General features: G+C 52.1%; 2 protein-coding genes across 2 annotated transcripts; one reads left to right on the plus strand and one right to left on the minus strand.

Moving 5' to 3' along the window:
- Positions 1–10,664: 10,664 nt before the first annotated feature.
- On the minus strand, positions 10,665–16,540 carry MRPS11 (mitochondrial ribosomal protein S11). The gene is made up of 6 exons (XM_054388051.1): positions 16,488–16,540; positions 16,175–16,291; positions 15,654–15,743; positions 14,131–14,260; positions 11,929–11,994; positions 10,665–11,180 (listed from the first exon to the last, which is right to left on the minus strand). Exons 1-6 carry the CDS (start codon positions 16,538–16,540, stop codon positions 11,073–11,075), a joined length of 564 nt encoding a protein of 187 aa, XP_054244026.1. The 3' UTR covers positions 10,665–11,072.
- A 41-nt stretch (positions 16,541–16,581) lies between these two features.
- On the plus strand, positions 16,582–19,737 carry MRPL46 (mitochondrial ribosomal protein L46). The gene is made up of 4 exons (XM_054387748.1): positions 16,582–16,944; positions 17,372–17,561; positions 18,137–18,310; positions 19,350–19,737. The coding sequence occupies exons 1-4, from the start codon at positions 16,582–16,584 to the stop codon at positions 19,598–19,600; spliced, it is 978 nt and encodes a 325-aa protein (XP_054243723.1). The 3' UTR covers positions 19,601–19,737.
- The last annotated feature ends 2,887 nt before the right edge of the window (positions 19,738–22,624 follow it).

The raw sequence follows: 22,624 nt of genomic DNA on the forward strand, positions 1-22,624 counted from the left end.
TTGGCTCAGGTTGCTGACCTACCCCTGTTCTCTGTGAGAACCCAATTTGCTGTCCCCAGGCTTGCAAGCACAGCTGGCTGGTGGCTTGGTGCTGACTCTGGTGTTTATGCTGCTGCTGATAAAATAAGCTCCTGGGTGGATTACTGCCTGCCACCGTGGGCTGGTGAGGATCCTGGCCTGCCTTTCTCTCTGGGGGAGGAAAAAAAACACGGGGGAAATTGTTGGTTGTGGGCCAACATTTGGGTTTTCCTGCACACAGACTGCTGTGTGAGTGTGGGCCAGCAGGCAGTGCAGCCACCCCCAGCACTGCAACGTTGGAAGCTGGAGCTCTCCTGTTGGCCCATCCCTCTAGGAGGTGCAGAGGGGGGCATTAGAAAACTGATGCTTATACATGGGAGACCTTTCACTTTAAAGGACCCTGTGGGTGTCTTGTGTGGACCAAAATGAGCTGTGAGTGCTGTGGCCTTGTGCCTGTGAAGAGCAGTGTGGCAGTCCTGCATTTGTATTGCTAGGAAAAGAGTGGTGTGGGGCTCCAGGGTCCTGCAGTCAGCCTTCACTCTCTGTTCTCATGATACTACTTCTGTCTCCTGGCCTTGCTAACCACATCTCCAGGGTAAGGCATTTGTATTTCCCTGCTCTTTTGCTGCTGTTTGCACTGTTGGTTTCTCAGGTCTGTCAGGAGCAGCTTTAGGTCAGCAGACTGCTAACAGAGGAGGCATCAGGCCGCTGGTGCTGCAGCTCCAGGCTCCTCTCCATCTAATAACACTATTTGGCAAGGCTTTAGGCTTTATCCTGTGATCTCTTCCTCAAATATTCAGTTAAAGCTCCACGTGGAGAATCATTTGCACATTTGTACATCATGGATTTACCTCCTCCTGCACCACTCACATTTGTTCACACTTCCAGGATGAGACTTCCCCCCCCACACCCCCCCTTTCCTTTCCTTTCCCTTCCTTTCCCAAAGCTCTCAGCAGCTCTATCCAAGACTGGCTTTGCTCCTTGGTGTCACAGTCCTGGGATGTCAGTGCTTACTAAAATAGCTGTCAGATCTCTATTTAGTGATAAAAACTAAATAAAACTTCAACATTCCTGCTGTTGAGGGGCTTTTGCCAAATTCAAGCTGCCTTGTGTGGAGCAGAGAGCACAGTACAGATCGTTGGACTTGGGGGCTGAGAGACCAGAGCTCTGTTCTTAGCTCTGCTATTAAATTGTTCTGTGTCTGGGGGCAAATCTCTTTCCTGTTCCAGCTGGTGTTTTCATTCTCTGTAAATGAGGCCAAAACCATATTTGTAGCTTTTGTAAACCACTTTGAGATTCGTGGATTAAAAAAAGAAAAGAAAAAAAGAAGTGCTGGGTAAGTGCTAAGTATTTTCCTATTCTGTTTGCAGACAAACTGATTGATCATTCTCAGTATTAATTGCCTTGGAGTAGCATAGCAGCAGATCCTCTGCTCTTGGCTGCTGCATTTTTCTATCTACAACAGAGTTAATTTTATTACAGAAAAATGGGTTGAAAGAAAAGTCTCTCATGCTTGAAATGTTGGTTCTTTTATTTAAGAAGCAAAAGAAGTGTGTATGTGTGGGTGGGTGGGAGGAAAGGGGAGATGTTTTTCTACCTGTGTTTTTTTTTTTTCTCTTAGGCTAGATGAAAATGGAATAAACAGAATTTGCTTGTAAGAGCCTGATTTACTGTCTCTATCTTCCAAAAATCAGAATGATGCAGGTTGGAATTCCCTTTTGCTAAGAAGAGAGGGCAGGGGGGTTGCCTTGGACTGCTCAGGTTTATCACATGTGAGTTTGCTGCCTCTTCCTGGCACTTGGAATATATTTGCTGTTCCTACCTGAGGCATTTCTGTGCTTACTGCAGATTTCTCAAATTCTTGTCTGCGTGAGCTGATGCTGGAGGAGGAATTGTTGATTTTCAGTTCTGATTTCCCCTTTGTATATTTATATTAGCCCAACTTATACCCAGAGACTCCTCCTTTAACCCATTTATAGCATTTGTCTTGTCTTATCTTTTCTGCTGATGGTCCAGTGATCAAGAGATGAAAGCTGAAGGCCCCTTGCTGGGCAGAAGAGCCATTCCCTGTCCTCTGCTTTTAGGCTGGGTTAAAGAACTTGGGTTTTCCACTGCATGCTGCTCCTAGCCATGGTGCAGCTTTTGCAGAGCATTGTGGCTGGGAACATGTGGACAGACCCTTCCCAAAGCCTGGGATCCCTTTGTAATCTGCTGCTGGCAGCATCCCTTTTTTAACTCCTCTCAGCATGCACATCTCAGGCATGAAAGCCACTTTCCTTTGAAGCCTTCCTCCATTTTGGTGCCTGCAGCTCTCTGGTGCTTTGCTTTGCAGACCTTGAGCCCATCAGAAAGCTCTTGAGCCTGTGGCTTTTCAGAGAGGCACTAAGTGACAAGGAGATGCTTGACTTGGAAACCACATTTGGCTGGCAGCAGAGTCCTCTCTTTTGTTACCATCCTGTGCTGCCTTTGCTTTCACAAAAAAAACCCAAAAGAAGTAAAAGCAGGACCCTTGCAATATTTCTCAGCTAAACTGCATTAGGCAGCTAGCCACAGAACCAGGGCTAGAAGCAGACCCAGGCAGCCACCAATGCTGAAGATTCCTTTCAATTAACCTTCCAGTGCTCAGCTGCTGGCTCTGATTTAGCTCCCTGATGTTGTCAGGGTACTCACAAGACCTTCCTTTTGCTCAAGTGCTGGTGTGTATCATGCTTCCTCTGGTCCTTTTGACCCAACTGGAAGAAGCAGGCTTCTGCTGCTGTAAGAAGTCTCTTTGTCTTCCTTCTTTGTGTCCTTTGTCTTGCTGGGCTTCTGCCTGCTTTTCCTGCAGGATCTCTCAGGGCTGTGGGCAGAGAGATGGTAAAGGCTGGGTGGCAACGAGACATGTGGCCCTCTGACCACTTTTCATCCTTCTGTGAACCTTTATCAGATAGGTGCTTGCTGGCAGAGCAAATGGCTGGTCCTGTGGGCAGGAGTTGGTGGCTTTGCTTTGCCTGGCATTCTGAGTTTCAGAGGCCAGGTGGCTGATGTGCCTGAATTCTTGTGCTTCCCTGTCTTGTTAGGTGCTTGCAAAAGCTTTTCTGGCTGAGTACTCCACAGGAGGAGGAAATAGTGAAAGGGCTTTTATTGGGTTTATCTTCTTTTTAGCTTGCTCCAGAGCTGCAGGGGACATGGGCTGAGCTGTGCAGACTTGGTCACTGTAGCAGTAGCAGCCTGGCACTCCCTGCCCACCATGCTGGCTGCTCATCAGGCACCGGTGCCCTGGCTGAGCTCTGCTTTGCCTTTTGCTTCTCTCAGGGAAGAGCTGCACACTGAATTCAGAGTTCTCAGGAAAAGCCCTGAACTGTATATTCTTTGACTGATAGTTTGCCAGGTGAAAAATACTGCACCAGTTTTAGACCAGCCCTTGGGAAAGGAGGCAGTGCTGCTGTGGGCCTGCATGTGAGGAGAGCTGAAAAGGGGCATGGTGCCCCTAGCCTCAGCCAGGCAGGGCTGTGCTGCAGCAGCTGGGTAGCACCTTGGCTCTTGCTTGGTTAACAAGGAGTGGAGGGCACTGCACAAGCCCACAGGCTCTGCTGCATTTGTGCAGAGGGATTTTTTTTTTTTTCTTACTGTGTCTTGTTTCTTTCCTTCCAGAAGCCAAACCTGTTCCCAGGGCCCATCCTAGCTGTTGCTATCAGGGTGCTTGCTGCCTGCTTGTGGTTTTGTGAGGATGCCAAGTGCACCTGAACAAATATTTGAGGACAGTTGTAGAGGAGGGTGGCAGGGAAGTGCCTGGTGGGTGCCCAGGGCCCTTGGCAAGCCAGAGGGAGGAGTGCCACAGGGAGAGGCATCTCTCAAGTCAGCCTTCCCAGAGAAGGAGCAGCACAACTTTTGGCCACTGTGGAAGAAGACCTTACAGAACCTGCAACAAGGCAATGGAGAGCTGTGGCTAACTCTACAAAGTCCCCAGCATCTTCAGGTGTGGATAGCTCTACAATGTCCTGCTGCATCCTGCTTTCTCCAGGTATGAACTGAGGTCTTTATAGGACTTTATTTTGTGTGACTGACAGAACTTGCTTGAATTCAGCATTTTCAAAGCCAGGAACATGCTACTTTTGCTCTCCATGGCTGTCCTCTTTCTCCCAGTATCTTTGTGAGATACCAAGCCTGGGCCACAGCAGCCCTGGCTTTGCCCAGAGGAGTCCCTGAGCCCCTGCTCTTGGCAGTGCCCTCTGAAAGCTGCTCTTGCACAGGTTCACCCTCTCGCCTGCCAGTGTCATCTAGCTGTGTTGTGACAGTCTCAGGGAGGGAGAAAGAGTGATCCAAGAGAGTTGGGTGGCCCAGCACACTGTCCCCACCCCAGTGCAGGGTGAACTGGACAACATCTTCTGCTTACCTTGGGTGAGGCTGGTGAGGATCTGCCAGTGGTGCTGACATCCAGCCCCAGGCCAGAGCCCTGCCAGAGGACAGCCCAGCCCTGGGGCTGCTGGAGCAGGGGGATGCATGGGACTAGCTGTGCAAGGAGACCTGAGGAGGTGAGAGCCAGGCAGGTGGCAGGGAAGCCCTGGCAGAGCCAGCTGGGTGCCGTTTGACACCGTTTTGGGTGTTAATAAGGGCAGTGGGCAGCGGTGGGGCCCTCCCAGTGCCCGCTGGCAGCTGCTGAGCTGGTCACTTGATAGCTGCTGGGTGCTGCTCAGAGGCATAAAGTGGAGCAATGCTGGATTAGATGTACCTGCTGCCCTTGGTGAGCACCAGGGAGAGGGGATGGGTCCTCACCCTGCTGCCTCCGGCCGGCTGGCGCCCAGCGCCGTCCCCATGGCAACAGAGGGAAGCAGCCAGCGGCATGGAAACGGCCTTGCTGTGCCCAGCAACCTGCCTGCAGGGATCACACCCTTCCCAGGGGGAGTTTGGCACCCCTCTGGCAACCACTGGGGAGCCCTGGGCTGTGCTGCTGGGCTGAACGCACGTCCCCTGGGGTATTGCATCACTGTCCCTGCAGCTGGGACACTCCTAGCACCCTGGCATCCTGCCCCAGAGGCAGCCCTGAAGGGTGGTTTCATTGCTGCTGCCTTGTTGGGTTTTTTTCGGGGGGGAGGGGGGGGGGGCAGCTGGTCCTGAGGTCAGGCTGAGGTGCAGATGAGTTGTGCTGATCCCTGCAGCAGCAGCAGTGTAGGTGGGCCCCTGGTTCAGCCCTTAATGCTGGCAAAATCCCTCTCTATCAGGGAGCAGAGGCAGCTGGCAGCCAAACAAGGGCTCCTGTGACATAGGGCAGACAAATGTCACATCAGCACTGTGGCTCTGCACTGCAGCCTGCCTGGCTTTGGGCAGCAAAGTCCAAGTTAATCTCTCCTCATCCTGCCTTCTACCCCTTAAACCCTCGGAAAATGGCTCTGCCCATGAGGGCTTCTTCCCCAGAGGGGGGCCAGATTTGAAGGAGATGTTGGTGCTGACTTGCTGTCTCCAATGAGGGCTGAGGAGAGCAAGCTCTGCCCTGCAGCTGCTTGAGGCCCAGCAGGGTTTGTTCTGTTTTCACACTGCCCTTGGCTGCAGGATGACTGCAGGAGCAGACTGCCCGGAGAGAGGTTGTGGAGTCTCCTTCTCTGGAGACATTCAATCCCTGCCTGAATGTGTTCCTATGTGACCTGCCCTGGGTGATCCTGCTCTGGCAGGGGGGGTTGGACTGGATGATCTCTGGAGGTCCCTTCCAACTCCTACTGTTCAGTGATTCTGTGATTGCCAGGCAGGGGACCTCCCCAGCCAGCTGCACTGCCTCTCTTGCAGGGAATTTGCTAACCAGGGCTGGTTTTACAACCATGTCCAAGGGCAGGTAATTTTGGAGTGTGTCTCAGTGCTGGGGCCAGGTTGTTTCTGGGCTGTTGGCATTAGAGAGGAGCCAAGAGGGCTGGCCCATCCAAAATCATCTGCATTCCATGGTCAGTTTGACCCTGGCAGCTCAGTAAATTGGTCCTTTGCCTTGATTCAACTGAGCAAAATGAAAGGCAGCATCCAGGTGTTGGCAAGGGGCTGAGAGAGCCATGGCTGGCAATTAGGAGAGCAAGCTGTTTGCCTGCTGGCTGGTGCATGAACAGATCAAGGGTCCTGCTCCACCACCTCATCTTGGGACCTGCTGCAGGGATTCAACAGATGTCTGTGCCCTGCCCAGGGGCTTTGACTTTTGTTTGCTTCCCAGAGTGATGTGTGTGTGTAAGGCTGGCCTGTTCCTGTGCAGAGAAGAAAGGCTCCAAAGCTGGAGTCTTCAGTGGTGTGGCCAGGAGGTACAGTGGGGGCCAGTCCAGCTGCTCCAGCTTCAGGTTTGCCTTTGCAAAATGAATGGTGAAAGTGGCAAGGCACAGAGGAGGGATTCTGGAGGCAGCTTGGAAGGGGAAGGAAGGTTTTGAGGAGTGTTAGTGCCACATGGAGGGGCTTGGGAGCAGTTTCTAAATAGAGCTTTGGGATGCCATCTTTAAGATAGTGAAGTGAAAGCCCCAAAGAGCTGCTTGTGCCAGCAGGGAGGGCTCCAAACCAAGGCCACCCTGTGCTGCTGCCATGGAGATCTGGCTGGGAGAAGAGCAAAGAGCAGAGCATCCAGTTCCAGTGTGGAGAGCTGTGCTGACCCTTGTCCCACCAGCTAGGACATTCCAACCTAAGGAAGGTTTGTGTTGGTTTTTACTATGGTATCTTCTCTCCCTGCATTTCCCCCTCTGTGTCCTCTCTCACTGCTCTCTTTTTGTTGCCTGTATCCTTGCTTAGCATTCAGCCCCTCGCACCCAACTCTTCCTGCCTGCTTTCTGTAGGGAAAAACAAGTGGGGAAGCTGCTGCTGGGAGCAGCTCTGCCAGGCAATGGCTGTTAGGGCTCCAGAGCTGCCAAGAGGTTTGGGTCCAGGTGCACAGCTCAGTAAATGTGAGCATAGGAAGGGAGCTCTCAACTCCAGAGAAATGAAAGGACCCTGCCAAGTGGCACTAGCACAGGGGGAGCTTGGAGAGCACAGCAAAGGAGGTGTGAGTGGTTTCAAAAGAAGGGGAGAGCATCGAGGCTTGGCTCCCCTCTGCACTTCCTCGACAGGACCCCGCAGCCCTGCTTCACCAGCAGTGCAGGAACTTGGATGCTATTAGGCAGTTGATTAGCAAAGCCTCCGAGCAGCCCCCACTGCTGCTGAGTACCCATTAATGCCTCTCGAGGGGAGAGGAGAGCCTTGGAAAAGCACAAGACCAATCTGAGTGTCCTTGATCTCTTTTTGGTCTGAGAGGTCATGGGCTAAAGCCGGAGGGGCAGCTGGGGAGGGGAGGAGGGGCGGCCTGGGGACAGCAGGCATGAAGGCAGCACCGCTATTAGCTGAGTGCAAAAACGTCGCCTGATTTCAACCCTGCCTTCTGAAAGGCTCCCGGGAGTGTTTTAGGGTTATAAACACCTACTCACCGACCTGCTTCCTGCACATGGTGAGCCAGGTACTCCTGCAGCAGAGGGGAAGCCAGCCAAAACCTCTGCAGACGTCCCTCAGCAGCTGCAGCTGGGCTGCGGTGAGCTCCCTGCCCCCTCCCTCCCCTCCTGCTGCTAGGGTTTATTGGCACTGCAGGGTCTGTCCCCTTCTCCTTGCTGGCTCCTGGATCCAGCCAGCTGCTAAAGGACACTGACATCACTTAATTAAGGGTTTAATTGAATCTCACAAAGGGATTGAAATTGGCTGCCTGCTTCTTGTCACTGAGATGCTCACAGAAGAAAGAGTAAATCACCAACTCAGCAGCTAGGGCTGCAGCTCTAGGTGCAAACCCTTGTTGCTGTGGACAGGGCAGTGACTCTTCTTTGAATGGTGCACTGGCTGGGGGCTGCTTTTCCAAGTCACCAGGTGCCATCCCTGCCCAAGGGAAGGGTAGATAAATTAGACTGACTCCCCAAGGCACTCAGGAACAGATAAATAGACCTGAGGCCATGTTTCATTGTGCTTCACCCCCTAAAATGTGGAGGAAGTTCTGGGTGGTGTTTTGAGATGGAGGGCAAAACCCCAGAGAGGCCAAGGTTGAACCAGGGTGAAGCTTTGTGGTCAGCAGCAGCTTCTGAATTTGTTCCATGGGGGGAGAAAGAAAAGAGAAAAAAAAAAAAAAAAAAGGCTTCTTTGAGAGGAGGGAATCAGAAGTTGGGAGGGAGTGGAGGAAAAAAAAATGTCCCAGAGCAAAAGGGTGACCCTAATGAGGATGCTGATGCTGTGGCCCTGTTACTGATGAGTAAATTGCTGCTCAGGAGGAATGTGAGCCAGTAGAAAACAGCATTCCACCCAGGTGCCAAAAAAAAAAAAGAAAGGCAATTAGAACTGGTAAACACCAGGGGCTGACTAAACCCTGGCCCTTAATTAATCACTTCACCTGAATGGTAAGGAAATCATTAAGTGCTATTGATGTCTATTAATTCCCTGCAAGCCCAACAACAACAGAGTTTGAAGACTTCTTTCACTGTATGGTGAGCAACCAAGCCCTTGCACAAGGTAGGAGAGTTGCTTTGTGCAGCTCTGCTCTCCCAGGCCACTGAACACTGCCCCAGAGGCCCAGGAGGTGCTGCACAATCAGCAGTAAGTTAGGATGTGGCTCTGGGGGTGGCTTTGACAGGCCAGGAGAGAAGGGGGGTGGAAAATGTGACTTCAGTGGAGCACAGTGCTGGAGAGCTCAGGGAAGGGTGTGCAGAGCTGGGGGCTTAGAAGGTGAATGTTGCATGGTGGTGTACAGATCTGTGCCAGGCTCTTCTGTCCAGCTTGGAGAGTGCTGTGTAGATGTCAGCTGCAGGAATCACAGAATGGTAGGGGTTGGAAGGGACCTCCAGAGATTGAGTCCCACCTCCTGCCAGAGCAGGATCACCCAGGGCAGGTCACACAGGAACATATCCAGGTGGGTCTTGAAAGTCCCCAGAGAAGGAGACTCCACAACCTCTCTGGGCAGCCTCCTCCAGGGCTCTGTCACCCTCCCCATACAGAAGTGTCTGCTCATGTTGGGATGGAACCTCCTGTATTCCAGCTTGTGTCTCTTGTTCCTTGTCCTGTCACTGGGCACCAGTGAAAAGAGCCTGGCACCCACCCCTCAGGTATTTACAGATGCTGATCAGATCCCCTCTCAGCCTTCACTTCTCCAGACTAAACAGCCCCAGGGCTCTCAATCTGTCTTCACAGCAGAGATGTTCCAGTCCCCCAGTCATCCTCAGAGCCTCTGTTGGACTCTCTCCAGCAGCTCCCTGTCTCTCTTGAACTGGGGAGCCCAAAACTGGACAGAGTATTGCAGGTGTGGTCTCAGCAGGAAGCAGCAGAGGCAGCTACCAGAACTAGGCTGCTGAATGAGCAGTGGCAATGCAGTGGCAGACTTCCTAAGACGTTCCCCAATGTTCAGACTGAGTAGCCTTCACAAAGGAGACAGCCTTGATTCAAGGTCAAGAAAGGACAAAGACTTCTCCTTGCTTTCTGACTGTTGAGTCACCCACCTGTTCTTCCCTGAACTTCAGAAGGACCACAGATCTCTTCCCAGTCTGATTTTTCCATTTGTCCTGTCACCTTTATTTGATGTGGGCACTTCTGCATCGATGCAACTAGCAGCTTGTGGTTGAGGATGGTGGTGTTGGTGTGTTGGACAAGCCTGCCAGCTCAGAACTCACTGGAAGCTTAGTTTCTGGAAGGAAGGGGAAGCTCTTCCAGGCTGTCAAACATCCATGGAAGAACCTCTTTTCCTCTCTGTCAAACCTGTGACAGCTGAAGGAACTTCCCTTGAAGCTAACCTAGACAGCTGGAGTTAAGGTAGGGGATTCATCCAGTTCTTGTTTTCTTCTTTGCTGTCAACTGCAACTCAAAAGGCTCTTCTCAGCAGACTGAGCTCTTTCAAAGCCTGCCGTGTGCCATTCAGCCCCACCGAGGAGGTTCACTGCCTTGTTGCCATGGTTCCCTCTCTCTAAAGAGGAGTAGTTAAATATGCAATTTGAGAAACTAAAGAGGAACAACAGAAAGAAAAAGAATAGAAAGGAAGATTCTGGGTTTGTGACAGAACTGCTGGCTGCACCAAAATACTCTGTTTACAGGTGAAGTATTTACCCAGTGTGTGCTGCAGGCAGCCAAGGCTTCTCTGGCAGCATGGATTTCAAGGAGGTGCCCTTTGTGCCTCTGCCATCCAGGAAATCAGTCTCCAGTCAGTTACTGCTGCTACTGTCCCCAGTTAATGCTCCAGAGAGCCTCAGATGTATTTCCTTGGCAGAAATGCTCTCTGGCTGGATTTGGAACAGCAACAATGCATCACAGACCCATGACTAGCTCGTGCTGCCTGTGGATATAGAGGTACAGTTCAAGGCTGAAGTGTTTTAAATCCCCTTGGTAGCATTTCATTGTTCCTCAGGCCTGCTAACCCCCTGCCTGCTTTCCCCAGGATGCCAGGACATGCAGTTTGTGCTGCACAAGACCACAGAGCCTGCAAGCATCAGAACTGGCAATGTCCCAGCCCCTTCAGAAGGGCTGGCACTTGCCCTTTGCCAATGGCACTGGCAGGCCAGCTACAGCTTTGGTGAAAGTGCAGTGGGAATGAGTGGGAGCTGCCTCTTGTAGCACACTGAGCCCTGCAAACTGGGGGATGGGAAGAGTTACCCCATAGCTTGTTTCTAAATGTCTGCAGTGAGAGAAAGCAGGAAGAGAGATGACATGATCCCAGCAAGTTGTTTATTCCAAGTGACTAGAAGGAGATGTACACCTAAAGCTCCTCTTCCACCTAACAAAGGCAGTAATAGCACAAAGGGCTAGACAAGAGCCACATATGGTGGGGTAAGAGGAAAAGCACAGTTGAGAGGCAGTAATAATCCAAAATAATTCTGGGAACACAGCAGGAGTGGCTCTCAAAAGACCAACATTTTAATCAACAGACTTTGTACAGAAGAGGCTTCCCACTAAGGCAGTACATCTACCTGGGCTTTAAGGCCCAGGATGATCTGTCTTGTCAAGCTATCCTCAACAGCTCTTTTCAGGGAGGGTGGCTTTGCAGAATCCCTCACAGGAGCAAGGTTCAGCCCAGTCCCTGTGGCATGAGCTGCTGCTGAAAGCTGAGTGTCACTTCCACTCCCCGCTCACATCCGCCTGGCCTTCCGTGGGCGGCAGCCGTTGTGTGGCACTGGGGTGTTGTCAGTGATGGAGATGACCTCCAGACCTCCCATGGTCAAACCCTTGATGGCAGCCTGGAAGACAGCAGATGACACTTGGTTATCAACACATGAACAGCAGAGAAGGAGAAAAGAATTTGGTCCCCAGGCTGAAAATCAACTTCTTACAATGGTTCTACTTTGTAGTTGTCTCAAAAGTAAGTAACCTGCAGCAGAAAGCCCAGGCTGAGCCTGTCTGCTCCAGTTCCTTCATCATTCCCAGAAATTTTCCCACTTCAGTTGGATAAAGTCCCCAATACAGGTTTTGTTCTGCCTCCAAAGTGCTATTAATGAAACTCTAATGGGTTTTTTAAGGTGACCTTAGAGCTGCCTTCCAATAGCTGAAGGGATTCTGCAGGAAGGCTGCAGAGGGACTTTTCCTGAGGGTGTCCAGAGACAGGACATGGGGGAATGGTTTGAAGCTGAGGCAGAGCAGGGTGAGACTGGTGCTTAGGAAGAAGTTCTTCAGTAGGAGGGTGGTGAGACTCTGGAACAGGCTGCCCAGGGAAGTTGTTGCTGCCTCCTGCCTGGGGGTGTTCAAGGCCAGGTTGGATGAGGCCTTGAGCAGTTGAGTCTAATTGAGAGGTGTCCCTGCCCAGGGTGGAGAGGTTGGAGTAGATGATCTCTGAGGCTCCTTCCAACCTGAGCTATTCTGTGATTCTGAATTTTTATTACTAGGTGTTTAAGTGATTAGTTCTTCAGAAAAGCAGTCATGAGAGCAGCCTGAATTTCAAACCCCTGGAATGATGCCTGAGGAAGAAATCCAGGAGATGTTGACACCTACCTTGCGTCCCGGTCCCAGTCCTTTCACCACGACTCGTACATGCAGCACACCCTTCCCACGTGCTTTCTGTGAAAAGAACAATGCTTTAGTGTTCTCCTTGATATAACTACTGCTGCTCTGGCTCCCCAGGAGTCTTTTTGTTCCCCTCTGACCCACTATCATAGTATTCTGTAAGTAAAACTAAAGGGTAGGTAGTAATGGATACAGAAGATAACTCTGGCAGATTGCTGCACGAAAACACAAGGAGAAAAGGAGGCCTGGAAACAGCTATGGCAGGTTGAAGGGAACTTCTGTGCTAGCCTGTTAGTGCTGCATAGAGACAGCTTGAAGATCAAACTGCTGCCTAAAGCCAGGGCAGAAGACAACCTGCCCATGGATATGTGACTGAAGTGGCAAGGGACTAACAAGAACTAACTCAAAGCTGTTTTCCCCTCTCTCAGGCAGCTCTCTCCTGTGATCAGTGGATTCCTTCTGGAGGATAAATGAGGAAAGAAGGCAAGCTTTAGCTTTGCTGTGCAGGAGTCCCTACCTTCAGTGCCAAAATTCCAGGGGCTTGCAAATTGAGAATGCAAAGCAGAGCCGTGCTGCCACCACCTGGACACAGCTCCTCCGGGCCTCTTGCTTTGTGTTCCAGTGTAATCAATGTATCAACAGCTGACACAGGGACAGTCAAGCTGGTCAAGCAGAGCTCTGCAGCTGTTAAGAAGCTCCAATGAGCACAGACTAACAGTGAAGATGATCTGTTTCTCAGAATCAAGCACACTAAGGTGCTGGCCAGCACCAAACACCTCCAATGTGAAAGGCTGGAACAAGTTCCACTGCATTTAGGATGAGGATTTTCAGTTTAACTTTGCCTCGTTCTGCTGTAAGGAGGACTGTGGTGCAGCCAAACTCCTCTTTTCCTGCCACCTGAGCACCCACATGGCTTTTTTTAGAAATAATGGCAATAAACTGGATGCAGCTGGAAACTACAAGGGCAAGGACATCACCTTCTTTGACTTGGAACTGTTAGCAGCAGCTCTGTTCTGTGACAGAGAGCAAATATCAAAGGTTTGGAAGGCTGGAGCACCTCTCCTGTGGGAACAGGCTGTGAGAGAGTTGGGATTGTTCAGTCTGGAGAAGAGCAGGCTCCCAGAAGACTTCATTGTGGCTTTTCACTATCTAAAGTGGGCAGCAAGAAGCCTGGTGAGGAACTTTTTAGGATGTGGGGTAGTGATCAGACTAGGGGGGAATGGATCTAAGCTAGAAGAGGGGAGATTCAGATGGGATGTCAGGAAGAAGTTCTTCCCCGTGAGGGTGGTGAGATGCTGGAACAGGTTGCCCAGGGAGGTGGTAGAAACCTCATCCCTGAAAGTTTTTTAAGGCCAGGCTGGATGTAGCTCTGGGCAACCTGATCTAGTGGAAAGTGTCCCTGCCCATGGCAGGGGGGTTAGAACTAGATGATCCTTGAAGTGCCTTTCAACCCAGACAATTCTGATTCTGTAATTACAGCTGCTCCTCAGGCCTCTACAGTGAAGAAATGGACCTGCTGCTGATTCAGGGGCTAGATTTCCAAAACAGCCAGGACATCTTCACTTAGAAAAAGGGAGCTGTGCAAGCTGGTACTGAGGATAAGCTGAGTTCCATTTCACAGCTGGGCACTTGGACCTGCTGTTTCCAACCTGCTTTGTGTGAAGATGAAGCCAACAGCAGTGTGCTGCTCCAGTGCAAATCATAGAATGGTCTGGGTTGGAAGGGACCTCCAAAGGTTCCCCACTGCAGTCAGCAGGGACATCCTCCACTCGATCAGGTTGCCCAGAGCCCTGTCAAGCCTCACCTTGAATATCTCCAGGGATGGGGCCTCAACCACCTCCCTGGGCAACCTGTTTCAGGGTTCCACCACCCTCCTGGTGCGGAATTTGTTCCTAACATCCAATCTAAATCTGCTTTTTAGTTTGAAGCCATTGCCCCTCTTCCTACCACTGCAGGCCTTTATAAACAGTCTCTCTCCATCCTTCTGGTAGCCCCCTTCAGGTATTGGCAGGCATCTATTAGGTCTCCCCCGAGCCTTCTCTTCTCCAGGCTGAACAACCTCAGCTCCTTCAGCCTGAAAGGGACAGAGCTCAGGCTGCTGCCTGGGAGCAAGGCAGTACCCAGGCAGCGTGGGGAGCGGGCAGGTGGTGCTCCCCTCTGGGAGGCTGAGGGCTGTCAGTGCAGACTCACCGTTGCTGCCGCGATGGCTGCAGTCTGTGCCGCGATGGCAGTGCCCTTCTTGGCATTCTGGAAGCCTTCTGTGCCACAGGACGTGTGGGCAAAGGGCCTGTTGTCAAAGCCAACCACCTGGATGTGGGTGCTACAAAAAGAGAGGGGCAAGAGAATGAAGCTACTGCCAAGCTTTATTGTCCATGTTCTTCTTGCTCACCTTACAGGCATGGCTTGTCTTCTGTCTCCCTCCTCCAAGCCACCCTAACTTAGCACTGCCTTCAGATGAACCCAGCACAGAGACCTCCTAGCAGTGACCTTCTGCTCACCCTAAATCTGAGCAAGGTGGCAAAACCTTCCTGGGTCAGGTAAACTTTATCCAGGAACACCTCAGATACCGCTTAGCCCTTTCACACCTCTCTCTCTCTCAGCATCCTGCATCTGCTGTTTAAAGCATAAAAACATTTCTACAACTTAGAAAAGTTAAAGAAACAGTAAAATATCATATTAGGCATCACTGCTGAAACAACTGTCCCATGGGGGATGTGATTAATTTTTTTAAACAGCTGTACAGTAACAGTGTTAGAGCAGAGGGCTGGAAGAAATCAAGAATCAAGAAGGTTGGAAGAGACCTCAAGGATCATCGAGTCCAACCTGTCACCCTACACCTCATGCCTATCTAAACCATGGCACCAAGTGCCACGTCCAATCCCCTCTTGAACACCTCCAGGGATGGTGACTCCACCACCTCCCTGGGCAGCACATTCCAATGGCCAACCACTCTCTCTGTGAAGAACTTTCTCCTCACCTCCAGCCTAAACCTCCCCTGGCGCAGCTTGAGACTGTGTCCTCTTGTTCTGGTGCTGGTTGCCTGGGAGAAGAGACCAAACCCCTCCTGGCTACAACCTCCCTTCAGGTAGTTGTAGACAGCAATGAGGTCTCCCCTGAGCCTCCTCTTCTCCAGGCTAAACAGTCCCAGCTCCCTCAGCCTCTCCTCATAGGGCTTGTGCTCAAGGCCTCTCCCCAGCCTCGTTGCCCTTCTCTGGACATGCTCCAGCAATTCAACATCTTTCCTAAACTGAGGGGCCCAGAACTGGACACAGTACTCAAGGTGTGGCCTAACCAGTGCTGTGTACAGGGGTACAATGACCTCCCTGCTCCTGCTGGCCACACTATTCCTGATGCAGGCCAGGATGCCATTGGCTCTCTTGGCCACCTGGGCACACTGCTGGCTCATGTTCAGCTGCTGTCAACCAGTACCCCCAGCTCCCTTTCCACCTGGTTGCTCTCCAGCCACTCTGACCGCAGCCATTAAAGCAGTGAGCATCAAAATATTCATATCAGAATGGAGTCAAAACATGTTATTAACAATTACACTGCTGTTAAAGGCACTGTAAGAACAGTTCTGCTTCCTGGATAGCACTGAGGTTTGAATTCAGTACTATCCTCCCAGTCCTTTGAGGTTTTCCATCAAAACCACTCACCAAAGCCCAGGTATGTGACAGGATTTTATTCTGTAGGAATGGAGAAGCTCATTTGCTTACTTGTTGTATGTAGCTTTGATGTGAGCTATTGGGATCTCTTCATAGACCTTTCCATCCCACCTCATGGAGTTCCTCTGCAGGATCAAAGGGCTGAGGAGTGAAACGAGTTATCAGACACTGACTCTTTAAATTTTCACACACAGAAAACATCCTGCTGGAAGAGACCTCCAAGCTCATCCAGTCCAACCTTCAACCTGGCACTGCAGGGTCAGCACTAAACCATGTCCCTAAGCTGCTTGAACACCTCCAGGGATGGTGACTCTAGCACTGCCCTGGGCAGACCATTCCAGTGCTTGAGAACTGTCTCTGTAAAGAAGCTTTTCCTGGCATCCAGCCTCAACCTCCCCTGGTGCAGCTTGAAACCAAAGTCAAGAAGCCAGCAGGTCTCCGAAAGACACAAGCTGTGTTTATGATTAAGTCAATACCCCTCCCTCCCTCAGCTAAAAAACTACCGAAGGCGATAAAACCTCGCAGCAAGAGGCAAGTGGCTGAGCCCTGCCGGCGAGGCCTGGCCCTCTCACCTCTGATCGGTCATGCTCCTGTTCTCCGCCTCCTTCGCGGCCGCCGCCGCTCCCGCAAGGTCCTGCAGCCTTTGCGGGCCGGTGTGTAAGCCGCGACGCAGGGAAGCAGCGCAGCTCCTGCGGGAAAGAAACGGCAGTGAGGGTAGTGAGGTTGCGGAGAGCGAGGGCGAGCCGAAGGCCTAGGCCGGGGTAAGGGGTGCCGGGGCCTCCCGTGCCGGCGGCCATGGCGGGGCGGGAGGGCTCAGGCGGTCAGCCCGGAGTGAGACTGGGGAGCCCGTCGCGGTCCCGGCCCCGGCAGGGTCCCGCCGCTCACCCCCAGGCCGCTCCGAGCAGCCGTTGCCAGGCGACCGCCAGCGCCGCGCTCATGGCCGCGGCTGCTCGCGCGCCCGGTGAGGTCGTCGCAAAGCATGACGGGAGCGAGGCGGAAAGATGGCGGCGTCCGCGAGCTCGCCCGCTCAGGCTGTAGCAAAGCACGACGGGAGCGAGGCGGAAAGATGGCGGCGTCCGCGAGCTCGCCCGCTCAGGCTGTAGCAAAGCACGACGGGAGCGAAGAGGAAAGACGGCGGCGCGCAGCCGCGGTGCATTGTGGGCCGCGCGGCGCCGTAATGGCGGCGTCCAGGCAGGGAGCCGTGGGTTGGGGTCGGTGGCTTTGTACCGCTGCTGCGCCTCGGCCGTGGAAGCTTTTCGGGGCGATGTGCCTGCTGAGGTTGCCCCGCATCACGCAACCTCTCGAGAAGGAGGAGGAAGAGATGGCGGCCCTCATGGAGCAGGTAGAGGGGGGCACCTGGGGGCCTGCTGGTAGGAAAACCTCTGCTTCGGGCCTGGCGGAGAGGGCAGCCTGCGGGTCTGGAAGTCGTGGCTAGTTCCCAGTAGTGCCTCAGGTGCTATGGGGGACTGGTTGCGTCTGCCAGCCCCGGGAGGTGACAGAAACCAGAATGAGGGCACCTTGAGTAGTGTCACTTCCCGCCCCTACACGATACCGAGTGCTCGGTACAATTTGCTGCCCGCACCAGGCATCGTGAATCTTGGCAGCTTCCTTGGTGGTAGAGGTTCCTGCTGTGAGCAGGTTAGTCCTGCACTATCTCAGGCAAATTCCCATAATCTTGCGTTTGCTGAGGTAGAAATAATTTAATTCTGCTTGCCAAGTCCAGCCCACAACACCTGGTGGCTTAAGAATGCTCTGTGCTGCTTTTCTAGATAGAACTGGAGAAAAGCCAGTATTCAGATCATGAAATCAGGAAGATGCAGGAGGAAGAGCAGCTGAGGAAGAGGAAGGAAAGCATGTATGATGATGAAGGACCTGGCAAAACTGTCATCATGGCTCAAGATCTGGAGGAGAAATGGGAACAGAGGTTCATGAAGTTTGAAGCTGCCCCACGGATAACAGGTACAGTCTGGAGTCTGTGGTGGGGGAGAACACCCTGAGAGCTTGCCAAGCACAGCAGAGTGCAAGGCAGTAGAGGAAGAGCACTTGCTGAGGCTCTTTTCACACAGCTGAGTGGAGTTTGGTGGAGGGAAGGCATTTTTTTGAGATTTTGTTAAAAGAGAGTCTTGACTCTCTGGCAGCACTGCTGGTACACGAGGAGTTACCTGGCTAGTGAGGGAGTCACTTTTCCCATGCTGCATTGATATAGGTATTCAACCTCACCAGAGATAAAGAGTGAGCATGGCTGTTGTTTCCATGCTTGGTTACTTGGTTCCCAAGTTTCACTTAGTGCTCTTGTTGAGTTGAATCAAAAGAGAGATCCAGGCTGCTTGCTATAAAATCCTTCTGGAAACCCAGCTGTGGATTCCAGCTGAATCCTGCCCTGGCTTCTTAGAGGGATTGAGCATTTTTGTCTGGGTTGTTGTGTTCTGTGGATCCACATTTGTGTGCTAGTGCTGAGATGCAGAGGGTGCACCACTGGACCAGGGCAGTGCTGCCAGGAACCTTTATTTCCAGTGGGTGTTGGGTTTTGGCAGATGCTGATAAAAAGAACGATCGGACGTCACTGGACAGGAGGCTGGACAGCAACCTGCTGCTTCTGGTGAAACAGAAAATTGGGAACCAGGAGCTGTGGCTCCTGCCTCAAGCAGAATGGCAGCCTGGAGAGACATTGCGCAGCACAGCTGAGAGAGCCATGGCGATGGTTTTGGGTGTGTAGTTTGCTCTCTGCATGGCTCTCCCTCCTCTTTGTCCCAGGCCTTCTCTTCCCCTACTCTGTCTCCCTCCTCTTTGTCCCAGGCCTTCTCTTCCCCTACCCTGTCTCCCTCCTCTTTGTCCCAGGCCTTCTCTTCCCCTACCCTATCTCCCTCCTCTTTGTCCCAGGCCTTCTCTTCCCCTACCCTGTCTCCCTCCTCTTTGTCCCAGGCCTTCTCTTCCCCTACCCTATCTCCCTCCTCTTTGTCCCAGGGGTTCTCTTCCCCTACCCTGTCTCCCTCCTCTTTGTCCCAGGCCTTCTCTTCCCCTACCCTGTCTCCCTCCTCTTTGTCCCAGGCCTTCTCTTCCCCTACCCTATCTCCCTCCTCTTTGTCCCAGGGGTTCTCTTCCCCTACCCTGTCTCCCTCCTCTTTGTCCCAGGCCTTCTCTTCCCCTACTCTGTCTCCCTTCTCTTTGTCCCAGGCCTTCTCTTCCCCTACCCTATCTCCCTCCTCTTTGTCCCCAGGGTTCTCTTCTGCCCTGAGGCATGTTTGCCATCTGCTGTATCAAAATTGCCCCCACCTGCTGGGAAAAGGCATTTCATGGCAGAGGGAGGGTGCTAAATGGGGTGGGCTTCTGGCAAGAACTGTGATCCTGAGCTCTGTACTGTCACAGTGTCTGCAGTGTGTGGTAGGCTGCAGGCTGAGAGCTGGGACATCTCTGGCTGCCAGCAGCTGCAGTGCTGAGTCTGGCCCCCACAGTCTGATGTCCCCTGAATTGATCTGGGCTTGCTCCAAGTGCATGGCTTCTCTTGCCCTCTTTAAGCCAATGGGTGATGGCAAACCAAAGTGCCCTTGCTTTGCACTGTGGGTTGGCAAACTTGATCCCCTCTCCCAGTCTCTCTCACTTTTGAGAGCACTCCCTGGGCTCCAGACAAGCTTGACCCAGACAGGAGGAGTGGCTCACACTGCCTTCCATTCCTTCAGAGGAGCAGGCACTGTTGTTCTGTGCTCTTATGCCTTGTTTTCTTTCTCTTGCACTGCTGGGGTCTTGCAGGAGGTCACGTTCAGGCCAAAACCCTGGGGAATGCACCGTCTGGGATTTACAAGTATAAATTCCCCAGGGCCATCAGGACTGAGGATAACGTGGGAGCCAAAGTGTTCTTCTTCAAAGCCTTCCTCCAGAGCAGTGATTTGTCCCAGGCAGAGCCAAAGGAGGATTACCTCTGGGTCACAAAGGACGAGCTGGGAGGTTACTTGAAGTCAGAATACCTGAAGAAAGTGAATCGGTTCCTTCTGGACTTGTAAGCAGCAGGCTGTGCTCCAGCAGATGGGAAAGGTGTGGGACAGTGCTCCAGGGAGGAGCACAGCTGCTGCTTTGCATGGTCTGTGCCTGTCAGATGTTAACTTGGGCTCTGGAGGATAATTTGCCCTTGCCTTATTTCCCAGTTCTCTTCACTGGGACTGTACTAAATAAATATTAAAACTGAGACTTGGAAGTGAAGCTTTCCTGAGGGAGTTCTTTGCTCTTGTTGAATCCTCCTCCTCCTCAGAAATGCATGTTGTGATCTCCTCTCCCAAGTGTGCAATTCCCTGGGGCTGTGGTACCCAGGGGGCTCACTTTCCTCACCAGACTCCTGTCTAAGTCTCAAGCTCAAATGGTTTCTTCTGTGCAATGGTTAATGCTTGTCTCTGGTACCTGCAGGGCTGGAGGGTTGTTTGTCCTGTTTGTCCTGCTGGGAACAGACCCTCCTGGCCACAAAGCTGGGGAGAGGGAAGCTGGGGTACTCACAGGTTGTCAGCCTGGAGCCTGTGATGTGTGGTGACCATGGAGCACCTGGATGCATGAGGAACAGGCAGCAGCTCTTCCTTTTGAGATGAGTTCTGCCTTCCCATCCACACTGCCTGCCTCTTGAACCTAAACCTACAGCAACAGACACTGAAGGAGGGTAAGAAGAGCAGCTCTGCACTGTGAGGCTCCTTTTTCCTGCTGATGAAAGGCTGCTCTACCATTGCTGCCTCCTGGGAGCTGCCTGGAATGTGGCTCTGGGGAGTTCTCAGTGCCCACTCCTGGTGCATTAAGCCAGCACTGCCAACCCAGCCCAGCTGCTTCTGCCTCAGGTAGCCTGACCCTGTTGCCCCAATTTATTAGAAGATCTATCCTGGACTTCTCTCCTCTCTCTGGGGTTGGTTCTACTTCTTGAAGGTTTATTTTTCTGGTTGTAAATGTTGCTCTTTGGTAGCCAGAACGTGGGCCCAGTGCTGGCTGGTCCTTGTCTTCTTCAGGGGCAGGCAGAGAGGGAGGAAATAGCTGTAGTTAATCACTGGGAGAGAGTCTGGCCTCCAGAGGTGAAACTGGAGATTGCTATATGTATTTTATCAACCCTTTGGGAGCTGTTGAGCTGCAGGCCTTAAATTAAAGCTATCCTTAATCACTCCACAAGCCATTGGGTTGGGGAGATAGCACAGCAGCCTTCTTTTTTTTTTTTTTTTCCTAGCACTGGGCAGTTTGGGAGCTGCAGGCTCGTGGTAAATTACCCACAAAACAAAACCTGGGTTCTTGAAGCACCCTTGCAAGCCTGGCAAGGAGCTTAGGTCTGCAACAGAGAGCCCTTGCAATGAGGAAATAAGTGAGAGCAGGATGGATCTGTTCCCCAAAGCTGTTGATTTTTTGGACTCTTGTCTGAAGGGGAGGCTCTTGCCTTCTCCAGAGCTGAAAGCTCCTGCAGAGGAGCAGTTGGAAATGCAGAAGTCCTTCCCCCACCAGCCTGGGGGGGGGCTTGGGTGCAGTCAGCTCAGGACAGGTTTGGTTTGGGGGTTTTTTTCCCCTCTGTTTCAGGCTGTTGCTGGCTCCAACTCCTGAAAAGAGCTTTGTGTGCACAGGCCTGGGGCATGGCCTTTGCCAAGGCCTCTGACCCCTTTCTCACACCAAGGGTAGGTTTTGTTATGCTGGCAGCTTTTTGGGTATTAAGACTGCAACCAGCAAGTTGAGGGAGGTTTTCCTGCCCCACTACTCTGCCCTACTGAGGCTCCATCTGGAGTATCCTGTCTAGTTCATGGGATCACAGGATGTTAGGGGTTGGAAGGGACCTCTGGAGATCGAGTCCAACCCTGCTGCCAGAGCAGTTCTGGGCTCCTCAGTTGAAGAGAGACAGGGAACTACTGGAGAGAGCCCAGCAGAAGCTGCAAAGCTGCTGAGGGGACTGGAGCACCTGTCTGGAGAGGAGCTGGGAGGCCTGGGGCTGTTTAGTCTGGGGAGGAGGAGACTGAGAGGGCATCTTCTCAATGCTAATCAATACCTAAGAGAGGTGCCAAGGGCATGGGGCCAGGCTCTTTTCAGTGGTGCCCAGGGATGGGACAAGGGGCACAGGCTGGAACAGAGGGAAGTTCCACCTAAGCATGAGGAAGAACTTTGCTGGAGCCCTGGAGCAGGCTGCCCAGGGAGGTTGTGGAGTCTCCTTCTCTGCAGACTTTCAGGGCCCATCTGGATGTGTTCCTGTGTGACTTGCCCTGGGTGATCCTGCTTTAACAGGATGGGAGTGGACTTGATGATCTCCAGAGGTCCCTTCCAACCCCTACCATTCTGTGATTCTGTGAACAAAACTTCCAAAGGATCTAAAATGCTGTTGAATTGCTGCTTATTTGCTCTCAAAACCAGGAGCACAAAAGAGAGGGGAAAAAAAAAAAAAAAAAAAGCTTGCTGGAAGCTTGCTGATCTTCAAACCCAGGCAGCTCTTCATCTGTCTTACTGAAGCTCCAAGTCTTTGCATATTGCCTGTGCTGAGGGCTGTAGCTCCCTCCAGCACTGAAAAAAACATCACAACCAACAGCCTCCTCCTTTTGGTGTCTTTTTCTTTTTCCTTGGGCTCCGGCCTTTGTTCTTACAGGTAGCAGCTGTGTGGGAAGCTTGGTCTTGTCTGGGATCTGAAATGATTGTGTTCTCTTCCACTAAAACACAAATTCCTGCTTGCAGCCTGCCTGGGAACAGCATTTATTTGTTTCTTTATTTCCCCCCTCCCCCTGCAATTGATTTTATTTAAAAGCTCTCAGCCACTTGCTGCAAACAATCCCAGATCCTGCAGCTCAGGGGTTTGGCTCAGTTCTGCAGGGCTGTTCCCCTCCCCTCTGGCTGTGGTGAGAGGGAAGGCAGAAGGGTACCAGGCAGGTTTGGTGGTGGAGGGGATGGTTTGTATCTTATTTTTTCTCAGCTCTCAGAGGTTCCACAGTAGATCCCTGAGGCTCCTCTTTTCCTTTGAGAATTTGGTGGCTGCAGGCTGCCTTTCTTCTCATAGAATCACAGAATGGCTCAGGGGGACCTCAGAGCTCATCTCT

This window comes from Indicator indicator, chromosome 16, assembly GCF_027791375.1.
Source record: "Indicator indicator isolate 239-I01 chromosome 16, UM_Iind_1.1, whole genome shotgun sequence".
Taxonomy (NCBI): Eukaryota; Metazoa; Chordata; class Aves; order Piciformes; family Indicatoridae; genus Indicator; species Indicator indicator.